At 48.8% G+C, this 13,935-nt stretch overlaps 1 protein-coding gene across 9 annotated transcripts in view; it reads right to left on the reverse strand.

The window, feature by feature from the left end:
- Positions 1 to 13,935, reverse strand: part of NRXN3 (neurexin 3) — a 1,011,514-nt gene that overhangs the window by 368,551 nt on the left and 629,028 nt on the right. For 5 of the 9 annotated variants that reach the window (XM_075753776.1, XM_075753774.1, XM_075753772.1 and 2 more), the window contains exon 1: positions 6,717 to 7,814. The exons of 2 other annotated variants lie outside the window; for them this stretch is intronic. In XM_075753776.1, coding sequence (XP_075609891.1) covers positions 6,717 to 6,960 — 244 coding nt within the window. In that variant the 5' untranslated portion in view covers positions 6,961 to 7,814. Of the gene's footprint in view, positions 1 to 6,716; positions 7,816 to 13,935 lie in introns of those variants that run through there. 2 more of the 9 variants (XM_075753775.1, XM_075753777.1) reach the window with 1 other exon arrangement.

Here is a 13,935-nt window from a genome sequence, read left to right on the forward strand (position 1 = left end):
ACAATTTACACCCAAAGCATATAATTATATTCAAATTCTAAAAGACAGTGTTGGAAGTACTTTAAATTCATAGTTTGGGGGAAAGTCACTCAGGGGTATAAGTAGTTATGTTTTAATGTGCAAAAACAACACACACAAAGAGCATAAGAGAAATAATTTGTGAGAGTGGCGAGGGAGCCGTGGAGAATTGTAGGCCCCTGGCTCCAGTGGCTGCCTGGAACTTGGCACAGCCAGCACTCCGGCCGAAACCCTCTCCTGCTCCTTCAGAAACACCAATGCTGGCATTTGGCACTAGAGCCTGTGCAGGCTCTAAAGCCATGAAGGAAAACACTACTGGGATCTATGTCCAGAATTTGAAGGTGTCTTGCTTGTCCTTCAAGGAGAGATCGAAGCAGGCTGCTCTTTTAAGTTGCTCCGACATCTAAAGCCAAGGAAGACTATTGGGATTTCATACACTTCTGTGGCTCCCTGCCAGGTATCGCAAAGCACACAGGTGCACCAGGACTGCTCACCTCACCTAGGAGATAAATGGTTTTCTCTTCATTTCATAGATGAAGAAAACAAGTCAGAAAGAGAGGTAATGTTTCACCAAGGTCATACAACAAATCAGAGCCACTGGTCAACAGCACATCGTCTTGTGCGCAGGGGTTACACACAAGACATGAAAACCACCTTTTACTCTCTAATGCAAGTGACCTTTTATAGTTATCAAAGCCCACCAGAACAACAGAAATGCAAAACCAAAAAATGTCTGCCAACCGGCACAGGACTGTCATCCTGGGCAACTACACAGAGAGCCGGTCTTCAGGCACAGCACATGGAAATGGAGAAAATAGAAGAATGGTCATCCTGTGTGCTTCCCAGACAAAACTTCTGTTCTTTCCACTTAGAAGCTCCAGCTCTTTATTTAGTTACCTTCTGTGTGGCAAACCGTGGAACTTCCCCACTGCCAGCTGGAGACTACTCTTCTTGTGAGTATTCCCACCCTAGATGACCTAGGTACTTTCTCCTGCTTCTAGAGAGACCTGGGCATTTGGAGTTTTCAACAGCACAGTATGTAATAACGCAGTGACTGTCGTAACAGTGTTCAAGCACATATTTTCATGCCATGGCAAAAGAAGAGAAAGAAAAAAAGAAAAAGAAAAAAAATCTAAGGAAAACTGGCCAGCATCTTTAAGAAAAAATTCTTTCATTTTTTAAATGTAGAAATATTATAAAAAGTACCATTCTCATTCTGCAGCATTCTGACTGCGCAGCTTGTGTCACATAACCCAATATTCTTTACAACTTCAATGCCTGTACAAAGCATACAGCAGGATCCTTCATCTGTCTTTGAAATGCAGTCACCTCTGCAGTAGAATGTGGCAGTTGCTTGACAAGTCAGGGCTATATTACCCAAAAGCAGAAATGATAAAGAGAAGAAGAAACCTCTCTCCAGTCTAAATTGCAAAGGAAATATAAAGAGGAAGAAAGCCGTGATCTAATTCTGACTCAGGACTAGCAGTCCCACTTTTGCAAAATGTGCTATGAGATACTGAGCAAGCACAAAGTAGCTATCAGAAGAGGATTTTTTTAAAAACATCTTAAGAGATTGTACCTTCAGCAGCATGGGTCTGAGCAATGTTTCAAAGAGCACAGAGACATATATTATATCAGAGTTACAGGGTTCAACAATAACTTAAGGTTTCTTATGTTCCAGACCTCATAAGATCACTGGGATCTCCCAGGATCAAGTACCAGCTGAGCAGACTTAAGCTTCAATTTTGCAGATCAGTGCAAGCTATGCCAAGTTGGGAACAGTTAATATTGTGCACAGAATAAGAAGTCAAAACACCTGATCAGAAACTGTTTCGTATAAAAGTATGCAAAGAGTAAGTCAAATAGTAACCTCATTTTGAGGAAACAGCCTCTGCATACACCAGAATTTTCCTGTGTTCAACTACCGAACACTGTGCTTTCTCAGAAGAGCTACAGAGACTCAGCCTCAGCACACGGGGGCAAAGCTCAGCTACAATCACTTCAACAAGACTACAAGGGACTAGTGAGTTTGGATGCTTAAATTTCTGGTTAGCCAGTTTGAGACAATTTAGGCAGAATTCACCTTCCTTTAAAAATATTAGTCATTGTCAATGTCTCTGAGGAAGGGAATGTAAACATTCAGGCATAAAGAATCACTGCTCTTTGCAAAAAAAAAAAAATAGGCTTCATTGTTGACAGGAGACTAGAGACGAGCCACAGAAAGTAGACAGACTTCCAGCTTTTCACCTTTGCAGAACTTAACTGCAACCCTAATTTCAGCTCTGAATGAAGTTAATTTTACTGGATCACTGACTGCTCTGTATAGAATGATTTTTTTCCCTTTTGTTAAAGCTACCAGCCTTTGCTCAAAGTAATCTCCTGATGATGGACGAACAGGGAAGGTCCTGCTCGGTACTGAGGAACAGGCAGTGCCAAGTACTGGGAATTAGTTTTCTATTTTGTAGAAAAGGCAGGATTGCAGTAACAAAGACACCAACAAAGACACCTGAGATGAGGAATTGGTCACGCTGGAGGAGCAGCAAAGAGTAGGACATATGTATTATAAAGAGAGTATGCTGTCATAGCTGTGTGTGGCAAGCTTTGACACTGGTTTGCAGAATACCTGCCTATTTTATGGAAACATTCTCTTGATTTGTCCAAGCATTCGTTCTCATTTGTTAATTTTAAAAAAGACATAAGAGATGGAAATGCTTCATATAAATGACAGAACTTCTAAGAATTGACTAAGGCCTGAGAGCTACACCTACCCGAGAGCTACACCTACCAGATCTGGTGACTGCTCACTGCCAGTCCTTCTGACAAGCTGTGACTTGTGCAACAGCCTGAGCAAGCCTACTCCCCACAAAGTGAAAACCAAAAGAGGAATGCCCCCACACCCACCATTGCTCCCATAGCTGCCCCTACACAGCAACAATCTGAAGGCTGGGCAATCTGCACGAGGCATCACACGTCGCCTCTGTGCACCCCTGCTCACCATCCATTAATGAAGGCCAGAGAAAAAACAGCTGGAGGAGAAAAGAAAAAACCAAATTAATTAATTCATCACTAAGACAAAACACACACAAATCTCTTCATTTTATCTGTCAACCAGGGGCATGCATTTTTCATCTGCTGAGGCGATGAGGACATGGAAAGAGGGGCTGTGAAGCCACTGCTGCGGGCTCTGGTAAAGCAGCTGACCCAGCAGGGCACTAAATAGCTAAGGGGAGGCAGGAGGATTCAGCGCATGTGGACTTTCAATAAACACAGCCCCGACTTTGTTCCACAGTTGGATTTTCTTCCTCCCTCTGTCCCATAAGCCCTTAGTAAAACAAAGAGGAATTATGGCTTTTCCTTCCTATTGTTCGGGGAGAAAGATTCTGCTAGTATAGGAAGGTCCTCAAATGGAAAAAAGATTTTTTCTGACTTGCTGAAGTCCCCTGTCTGGCCAGGCTAACTCCCCTGCTGACAGGGAGGTAAACCTGTTACAGACTTTCTCCTTGAGAAGATGCGCCGTGCCAAGTTTTACATTTGCAGGTTGCAGCTCAACTACCGGAAAGCACCAGCTCGGTGATTTCAGAATTAACTCTCATAACACCAGCACGGTAACGACAGCCAGATCTGGGCCCAGTCCCGTTCAACTTAAGCCACAAGAAGTTTTTCCACTGATTTTAAAGGAGCACTAAACACAGACTCCAAACAAGTGTTCACTGCTTGGGAGACATTTACTTTTCCTCTGTACTAGATACTAATCTGCTTCTTCAAACAGACTGAAATCCACTGGGATGTAGAAGAAAAAAGGAAAATACGGATAAATAAAAGACTAAGCCCCGGTGGTCAGCACTGCAGGACTGGGAAGCAAGACAGCAGGGTGGCCAGGATCCTGACCTGATTCCTTCAGAAACCAGTATGAATGTAGCCACCAAGTAGGGCAAGAGTCAGAATGATTTTTTTATTTCCCGCTAGCAAAAATAAAAAATCAAAATCCCAGGAAACACAAGGAGTACACGGCCTCCCTGGGATCTGACTCCTCAACACTGTCACAAATCCAAATTCCAAGGGCCTCTGTCATGCAACAGTGAAAGAAAACACGAAAATAAACCACGCGTGTGTTTACAGACCAGCTGTCTTAGTGGTCTCTTCTCCCACTCACTCTCTCCCCCCTCCCTTACTCATGGCCAAGGGGGGTTTCCATGCCAGCTTTGCTACATGGCACGATTAGGAAAGGGAAAAAAAAAATCTCAGGCTGGCTTACGTACCAGCCTGAGCTCCCCGAGCTCTCCATTTCTCTTGATTCCTTACTGCAATGAGGACACAGGAAAAATGCCTGTCTCTCACTGAAGTTGATAACAGCTTTTGCTCGGGGCTCTTAAATGAGGCTTTGCTGGGCTTTCAGGGCAGATGGAAAAGTCATCAAGGAGAAAAGAACTATCATTTCTTGACCAGGAAACAGACTGTGGACTCTCCCCCAGACTAGTGCCTGCCTTTTACATCAAGGCTAACCACTATCACATTTTGCAACATCCTTCTCTCCTCACAAGTGACCTATGAGCTAGACTTTGCTATCTTCTTCCATCATAGGAGCACTCAGCTACAAAGCACATCTGTGCAGGACCAGAAGAAGAAGAACCGGTATCAGAAGTGAGGGAGAAGACTGCTTGGAAGGAGAGGGGAAGGGAGGGGAGAGCCCTGGGACAGTTAGTTGAAATGCCGCATGACATGGCTGCAGTAGGCACTAGGAGGAAGTGCTGGCAGGGCTCTGTCAGGGTTACAGGGATATCGAAACCTGGAGTGTCATGGCTAAGCGCTCAGATGAGCAGCAGAGCAGTCTGAAGAGCTCAAATGGCACAGCGATGAACGGACCTCCAATTAAGGCTATAGGTACACTGGCAGAGTTGTAGATAGAGCTCAGTATTGCAGGTCTGAGCTGAGGTGCATCGGAGAGGGAGCAGGCTCAGGAACAAAGCCAGGAGGCAGATGCTACGGGTCACAACTGAGCACCAGCAGAGCAGGGCTGCACTTGCAGGAGGTGCTTTGGCAGAGCTGCTGGAGGGCAGGGGAAGAGGGTGACTGGGAGCACTGCACGGCAGGTTGCCGGTGCTCTGGTGGTACGGGAAGGGGGAGCCCAGGGCACTGCAGAACAGCACCGCTCTGCAGAGGTAAGGACTTGGGACTGAAATGGCGCTGGGCAAAATGGGTTGAGCTAGAGGTGCACAGCCAGTTCTGCAGACAAAAGTGGCAGCATCCTATCAGCCCACCAATCTCCCACTTCTACCCCAAAACTCACATCCACCCCAAAAAGCAAGAGAAACACATTCAGGCCCCACATGGGAAGGGAACCAGTGCCGTGCTAGACATCAAGACCATCTGTTAAGCACCACCCATGTGAAACTCAGTTATGGGTTATTAATCATTAGCAGCAGGAGCCCTGTTATTTGCAGCAATACTGAAGGATCATGTGAGAGAGTCCCTGTTGTACTAAAGTAAGGGATATGAGGGATCAGCCAGTCCCTGCCCAAAAGGGTTTCCAACAGGAATAGCTAAAGGAAAAGCAAGCTGGGAGGGAAAGGACAGAGCTGGGTACAATGGCGGAGACTTTAGTCACCTTTCCAGCATATCAATACCTTTGCCTAAAAGGTGACAGAGCAGAGCTGCTGCGGGATTCATACCTTGGCCAGACCTGACCCTGACCTGTAGCCGTCCAAGGAAAGGGCCAGGGCCTGCCTGCCTCTCCCGGCTGATGTGGCTGAAGGCAGAAAGCCAAGGGACACAGGCCAGAAGAGAGGGGAAGGCGGAGATGAGGGGGAAGCCCCCATGTCAGCCAGGCCTGGGCCAACTCCTCTCGGGGTTGGCAGACTGAGGAGAGCTAGGCAAGAAATAGTGCTGGTCCAGCTGCTGAGCATTGCTCAGCATTTCAGGGGCAGGGTGCTGGTGAGTTCCCCCTCCTTCCCTTAGTGTCCCTCACTCCCTCTTCCCCTTCTCCCTTACTGTCTGCCGGAGTGGAAACCCACTCCCTATTATTTCCTGCCCTGGGTTTCCCGGGAAGCCACTGCCAGGCACCGAGCAGAGGTAAGGAGACCTCGCTGTTTCCTTTGTACGCCCCGAGCAACCCGACAACTTCACCAAGGAAAGATGCGAGCGACGAGCGAGCAGGCAGGGCAGGGCAGAAACTGCGGCGGGCACCTCCCCCGAGCCCCCGGCCGGCCCTCAGCACAGCGGGGCACCCGGGAAGACCAGGGTGGCTGGCAAGGAAGATGGGCTCCGCAAGGACCGTATCAGCCGCTACGACTTCCCTAGGGCCAGGAGCCAGGGAGTTAGTGATCCCCTCTCAGAGGAGCCCCAGCCCCAGCGGGACAGAAGCAGGTGCCCCTCCGCCTGCCCCGAGGTGTTCGGCGCTGCTGCCTCGCATGGAGCAGCCCGAGCCCGCCCCAGCCCCTCCAGCCCCCACCATCTGTCCTGCTGGACCACGCCGGCCGGGGAAGTTGGCTCTGGAAGCGGCCCGTCCTCAGCCCTGGGCTCTGCTCGGGGAGGGGGCAGGGGAGGAAAGGAGGGTTAATGGGGAAGGGAGCTAACGGCAGAAATATGAGGGGCTAGGAGGACCCCCCCTCCCCCGGAGTCACAGCCATCGTCCCTGTTCCCCCTCTGCTGCTCCAGCTGCTCTGCAAAAAGGTTAGAAAGAAACAAGAGTGGGAACCCACCGTGTCCTCCTCGGAGGGAGACAGGGGAGCGGTAGATAGAGATAGGCACAGAGTGGTGCTTGCTGCCGTGGAAGTGATACTCATACTGAGCCTGAGATACAGACGAGGAAGAGGAGGCAGAAGAAGCCACGTTAGAGGAACTCCACACAGAGCTGACGATACATCCCCAAAAGAGGGAGCACATCCACAGGGTCCAAGCAGGGCGGCGTCCCGGGCAAATGCTGGGGTCTATTCTCAGGTGCATGGTCAAGGCACAGGACACCTACAGACGGACAGTCTGAATTCCAGCCAGGGAGAGAGGATAAGGTTCATGATGCCAGGGGACCCATGCTAGCAGAAAGGAGAGTCGCTTCCGAGGCTCTAGGGCGTGCGTGTATGTTCAAGAGGCAAAGAGACAGTATGTGTCTGTGCGAGAGAGCGAGTGCTAGGACGGAAGGGGAGGGAAGGGGGGAGGTTAGTAACCACACACAGAAGAATAAGACGCGCCGTTTCCCAGGGCTGGATCTACTGTGCCAGGAACCCCGCGGCCGTACCGAGCCTCCAGGAGAGCGCAGGAAAGCCGCACATGTCAGCGCGAGGGTCCTGGAGCTTGCACTTGTCAGGATCCTCCAGGATCACGGGGTCCTTTTGAGGACTTTTCCCTGCCTGCGATCCCTGTCTCTCACTTTGCTGAGAGGGACTACTGGAAACGAAAAAAGAAGAAATAAGCCAGAGACCCCAGGTAAATTTTTGATTTTTTTTTTTTTATCCCAATTCCAGGGGGGTTCTGTTGCTTCTCCACTGGCAAGTGTTGCAATGCAGAACTGCTAGGCACACGCACACGCGCACACACACACACAAAGATCTGGATTGTTATCCTCCTTCCACCGGATCCAGGCGACCGAGGGCTCAAGCCGATTAACCCTGCGCAGCCGGGGAGGGCAACGCCAGATCTTCCCAGGCAGGCAGGCAAGCAAGGGCGGAGGAGAGGCCGGAGGGCCGGGCGGCGCGGGTCCGGCGGCGCGGCGGGGCGCGGAGCGGGGCGCGGAGCGAGCGGAGCCGGGGGCGGGATGCTGGCGGCCGGCGCGCCAAGTGCAGGCAACTCGGCGGCGCAGGTGAAGCGCAGCCGGGGCGGCCGGGGGAAGCGGATCCACGAATGGGAGAGACGTATGCAAATCTCCCGGCCCCGGCGAGCCAATGAGGGCGGCGGCAGCTCTCCGCAGAGGGACTGGCTGGCTCCGGGGGGAGGCGGGGCCGCAGGGCGGCACCGCCCCCGCCATTCATGCGCCGGTGCCTTACACACGCGTCCGCTGCCCCCCGGCCCCGGCGGGCGGGGGGGTCCCGGTCCTGGCGCGGCCCCCCGGGGCGAGGAGGGGGTGGGCCTGCGGGTGGCGGCGCTGCTGTCAGCAATGGGAAACACCCCGGCCCCCCAAAACTGTTCGCAAAGGAGTTCCCAGCGCTGCCTCAGCGGAGGGGAGCGCCTCGCACCGCACCGGGAAACCAGCGCCCGCGGGCAAGACGCGGCGGCTGCCCGCCCCGAGCTGCCCGTGGGGAAACTCCCCCACCCTGTCCGTGCGGGGACGGGACGTGCCCGCTTCCACGGGCATCTCCTCGTACGCCGCGGTCCCGTTCTGCCGTGCAGGGGCGGCCCTCCTCGGGCGCGGAGCCGGGGGAGCAGCGGGGACAAGAGCCCGGCGGGACGTGTGCGGCTGGGAGGGGGAGCGAGGGGGGCGCAGCCGGTACTCGGCCCTCTGCGATGCCACGGGGATGCGCTTAATTAACAGCGTCCCCCCGCGCCGGCCCGTCCTAGCTCTCGTCCTGCGGCCACAGCTGCACAGGAGCAAAGTGAGAACCAGGAACGACCGCGCTCGTTAAAACTCCATACTGCCTTTTTTTTTTAAACAACAATAGGCTGAGTCCAAACCCGGCTATTTGCACTTAATCCTCGGGGAGTGAGGACCGCAGCCAGAGTCTGCAGCCCATAAATTAATAAATAAATGCGGTAGCATTATCTAGTAATTTATTGCCTATCAATTTGCATGGCAAGAATCCCCAGCCACACTGAGGAAACCAGGCACCGACCGTGAAGTAACTTACGCAAGATGGCTCAGAGAGTCAGGAAGGAGCTTTGGAGAAGGAGCCAGCCAGCCCCAGGACTCGCCTTGCACTGCGCTGCCTCCCTCTCCTTCACTTAATCATTCAAACTGGAATAAATTGTTTATGGCTGTAAGTTTCCTTGGTTTTCCCCTCTAGATCCATATTTGCAGGTGTGCACACATGCGCCTCAGAAACCGGCTTCACTAATTTCATAAGTATTTCCCTAACACAGAGATGCAATGTTCTCAGTCATTGATCTCAATTTGGTACAGCACAGCACATCAGTTAACTTGTAATGATCAGCCCGAGCTGCACACCTAGAACTTCTGGCTGAGCCTGATACGCTTGTAATTCATTTTCTAGTAACTTATGTTATAGTTTAAGTGATCTAAATTGGGTGAGAGCAGTCAGAAACACTTCAGTGTTTTGCTGGGTTTAATCAATGATTTGTGGATGGTAAAGCTGGAAAGCAAGAATATTACTTTCAAATTTATCCAACATCTGCCACCCAAGAATCTCAGAGTACTTGAAAATCTTTTATTAATGAAGCCGTTCAACAGCTTTAGGTATTACTTTGCCGTTCTGCAGATAAAGAAACAGGCTCAGAGGTGTTGAGCCAGTGAGCGACTGATAGACATGGGAACTGAGCAGAACAGACACTGAGATTCTCCATCCTAACCAGTGCATGCTGTTAGCATAAACATTTGACTGATTTGGTGGCCATTTGTTAGCCTTAAAGTGTGAATATCAGACTTGCTCAGAGCCAGAGACAGGGGTGAGTAACCTGCAGTGCAGGTGCCTGCTGGCTGACAGATTTGCAGTGCCATGCACAGGGCACAGAGCAGTTTTATCTGTGCCCTTATCTGTGCAAGACAACTGTTCCTGGCCCTGAGTTGTGTTGAGGAAACTGGAGTTGCTGCCATATATATGTGGCAGGTTACCCAGAAGGATCCTGTCTTCGAGAGGAAGCCTCCCCGTGCTCCTAATTGTACTTGGGAGAGGAGGGGGAATATAACCTGGCATATCACTCTTGAAAGACTGCCGACCCACGAGGCTGCTGGCATCCACCTTGAATCCCTCGCCACTAAAGTCCTGACTTTTACCCAGTCCACAGACAAAGTACTCTGAAATATTTGTTGTGCAGTTAAACGGTAGGGGGCTTGATTTAGGTGAAAGGATGTGTATTAAATACACATCACTGAACAGTTTATTTGTAAAATACAGGAAATCTGTTCTGAATAAATTTCAGACCAAACTAGTTATCAAGAATGCAACAAAGATCTGCCTCTTGTCATTTTACCTACTTTTCCTCTGGCTACAGCATTACAAAAAGGACAGAATATATCACACATTACAGGATCAATCCCTCAAAATGGGGCTCCAGATCTAAACGTTGAGGACTCAGTGCTGCTTCTCCAGAAGGCAATGGTGGAAAATTCATTCTTTTGTGTGGAAAATTGATGTGGTTTAGGCAGCACAATTCTGGAGGGAAGAGCAGGGGAACTGCATGGATACACCCCTTGCCACTTTCCTATAACTATCTGCCCTGTTGCTGAAAGAGAAAAAACAGAAAAGGGACCTTCTTTGTTGACTAATCTATGGTAGCATCCTTGTGATCTTACTTCCCCTTTAACAGTCAGACAGACCACATCCTCTTCTCTGTAGCTGAGCCCCTGTTCATGCTGGCCCTTGGGCAGCTGCGAGAGGCAGAGCCCTCAATGGACAGTAACTTACCTAGCTCCAAAACAAATCACTGATCCTTTTCTCAGCTTGCTCACTCTGCCACCAACCCCTTCCCCACATACAGAGGTAACAGCTTAGGTGCGGGGGACGTACAAAGATGAGCATCACTTCAAACTGCCCTGGCCGTAGACAGAAAATGCCTCGTAGCCCCTGAACAGGAGAACCAGAGAGCTGCTGTGTGTTTTCTCTGTGCTGAGGAGTTGTTATGTCTAAGTTCTGCCTACCAACCTTCCTTTGCTACAAACCATTGTGTAAACCACCTTAGGCAAAAAGGAGAAAGGCCAAGAGAGTCAATCTGTATGAGTACAACATAAAAATAAAAATAAATTAAAAAAAGGAAAAAACCTGGGAAGCTGGCTATAAATACATCATAGGGTTCTGGTGACACCATAAAGTACTAGAACTTCACTCTGCCTTGCTTTATTAGGTGTCAGTGGATGTATTTACTGCCCTGTAATTCACAGGTGACTCATTCATTTAGCAGCACCACTGCAGGAAGAGGGCAGATTTCAATTGCAGTTTCCCCTCTTGTGTGGCAAGGGGAAGTTTACAGTCAGAAGTGAAGTTTCAACAACATTATTCCCACCAGATTTTCTTCAAGAGGCATTGTTATTTTCCTATTAGTTTAGTTCATCTGAGTAAACATACAGTCTGCAAACTGCCCTTGCATTTTCAGAACTGAGATGGGTGCCTTAAAGGATAATGGTTCCCATCATAAGTTGCTCCCTACAGATATGAGAAAAGTAGTCTTATTTCTTACATAGCTGTTTATTTTACTACAAGAGCAGAGGGCCACCATATTCTGCAGAAATGAGAAATAATAAAGCAATTGTTTCTGAGTTTTAGAATCCCAGAAAGAGAGCCAGTTGGCTTCAAGCCCAGGAAAAGTTTGTACTCTACCTTATTTGTGTCAGCAAGTACAACTCTCTCTATATTTCCTATTAAATCTTAGCTGCTAATTACTTTGCTGCACTCAGAACTGAAAAAGTCAGCTCTGCTTTAAAATCACAGATCTCTCAAACTGGATCCAAAGGAGAATCTCCATTAGCTTTCAGCAAAACAGGGTGACTGCCAGAGAGATGGCAGCTCTGGCTCCACCCAGCAGAGGCTAACAAGGTACAGCATTAGCCAGTGCTTTGCTATATAATAAGGTCAAGAGAATAAGGTCAGCTAGAACAGCCTGTCACCCAAAAGCTTTTCCCAGACTGAACTGTTTCTCTCAAGGTTCAAAACAGTCCCATTTGTTTTTTGGTTTTTGTTTCTTTTAAATGTACTTTTCCAAGAACAAGAAGGAAGGTGAGAACAGGTTCCGCTTATGATCTTAAAACAGTCTTAAATAAAATAAAATAAACCAGAGGGGATTGCATGCTGTAGAGAGCTTAGGACTGGCATATAGACACCTTTGTCTTTAGCAAGCTACTTCAAATACTGCTGAGGCCAGCAGTGACCAAGAAGCTGGTAAGTTCCTCAGCACTGCTGGCAGAATTAACTGCTCTGAGACTAGTCCCTAGTGCCCCACTGTCCTTGTCATCACTGCCTCTCTGCAGGCAGCCTCGAGAGGCAGGTAAGACCCAGCGGCGCCAAAGAATTATCAGTGTCTGCTCATCCGGAGGGAAAGGGAAGGGTTGCTCCAGGACAGGGCTGAAGACCACGCACACAGCTGCTGCTATGCAGTACTTTTTCTGCGTATAACCAACTCACTGCAGTTTCTGTAGTTCTCAGCTTTATTCTGTACCTTTGAAAAAAAAAGCAATCTATTCTCAGGGCTTCTGTGCTTTGCTTTAGCATCTGGTAAGTCCAGTTACCTACAGAGGTTGAGGCGTAGGCCTTACACATTACCAGTGACATAGGGCAGGTCTAATACTCTTTTCAGCTCAGCTCCGAGGGACCACAGTTTACCACAAGCAACTAATGCAGAAGCTTTGGAGCCCAGTTTTGTTCTCATTTATGTCAGAGTGAGTAAATTCAACAGAGTCAGTGGATTGACATCAGCGAAGGGAGATCTGACCCTTGATGTTCATTTGTGAGAAGAGAAGTGCAAGCTGATTACCCCCAGTCAGCCTGGGCTAGCAGTAAGTTAGCCAAAAGCAACAGTAACCACTAGGAGCTTTCGACAGAAGATGAGGCTCACAAATTCAGTTCTGTCACGCATCCAATTTAAGGGCCAGAATTCTTGCAAAGTTCGGACTTTTATTTTCTAAAATTTCACACCTACACTCCTATGTTAGTAGAAACAAGCAAGAACAAGTGGGGGGGATGACACACAAATACAGTAATATATTGCAGTTTGATAAACATTAATAAATTGTAATTGGGAAAGAGGCAATGTCAGAATTTGCTAATGCAAACTGACAATAACATGTTAGAATTGGCCCTGCTTACTAGATAATGTATAAAGGACAATCCAGTGTACTTAGCACTATGTAAACTAACAGAAGCAGAGTCTTCCTTCCCCAGAGAGCTTGCAGACTTGCTGGAAAGGCATGAGCCAACATATGTTGGACCAGCTTTATGAGCAAACTGTACTTTTTTGGGCATAACTCAGCTAGTCTGTGAACCTAAGAGAATGGAAAGCCTTGGATACTGGCAATAGTGGCTTCACACAGGAGCGACTCATGCAACTGCTTTCAGCCCTGAGCTTGTAAGTCGCCTTTCAATCTTCGCTGAACGTGCCGCAGTGATACCCCTGGCTACCTGCACAGGACACCAGCAAGCATCCCCTCTCCTAAAGCTGCCCCAGAAATTAGGACAAGATCCTTCTCACACTTTAGAGTCTCTACCAGATCAGTAATTATGAATGTGCTTTGTGTTAAATGAAGGATGCCTAGGTTTGATTTACTTAAACCATCATGAGGAGCTCCTGTTATTCAAGTACCCACCCTTTTGTCTCACAAATGCTTTAATCCCTGCCCCTGGGGTACTTTTTCAAAGTGGGCTAAGCAGGCTCTCCTCAGCCTGTCAGCAGTGTGCTGACAAGGAGACTCCTGTCTCACAACAGAAAACTCATCCTGTGTGGCTGCAAGAGTTGTTTTCTCCAGGAAGGCTGGAACTGCATCTATCCCTTTTACTCTCAGTAGAAGCTGGGCTCAATGGCAGCTACTCAAATCTTGTCAGGCAGAGAAAGAGAACCTGCTTCTATTTCTTGTATCATTTCAGGCAATGTGACTTTTTATCAAAGGTTTATTCAGACTCAGAAAGATTACAGAAACCAGAAGACTGGCCAAGTTTGAAGAAATCAGGGTTGCCCACTGCTCGACCTTAGATAGTTATTGACTCACCAGTGAAGGAAACGGCTTAATTTTCTGACATTTCTGTCACAGAATTAACACTTCAGTACCTCTACTACCTATGTTACACTAAGGATACCAGAATAAAATGGTATTGACCTGTAGCATGTGCT

This window comes from Balearica regulorum, chromosome 5 (assembly GCF_011004875.1).
Source record: "Balearica regulorum gibbericeps isolate bBalReg1 chromosome 5, bBalReg1.pri, whole genome shotgun sequence".
Lineage (NCBI taxonomy): Eukaryota > Metazoa > Chordata > Aves > Gruiformes > Gruidae > Balearica > Balearica regulorum.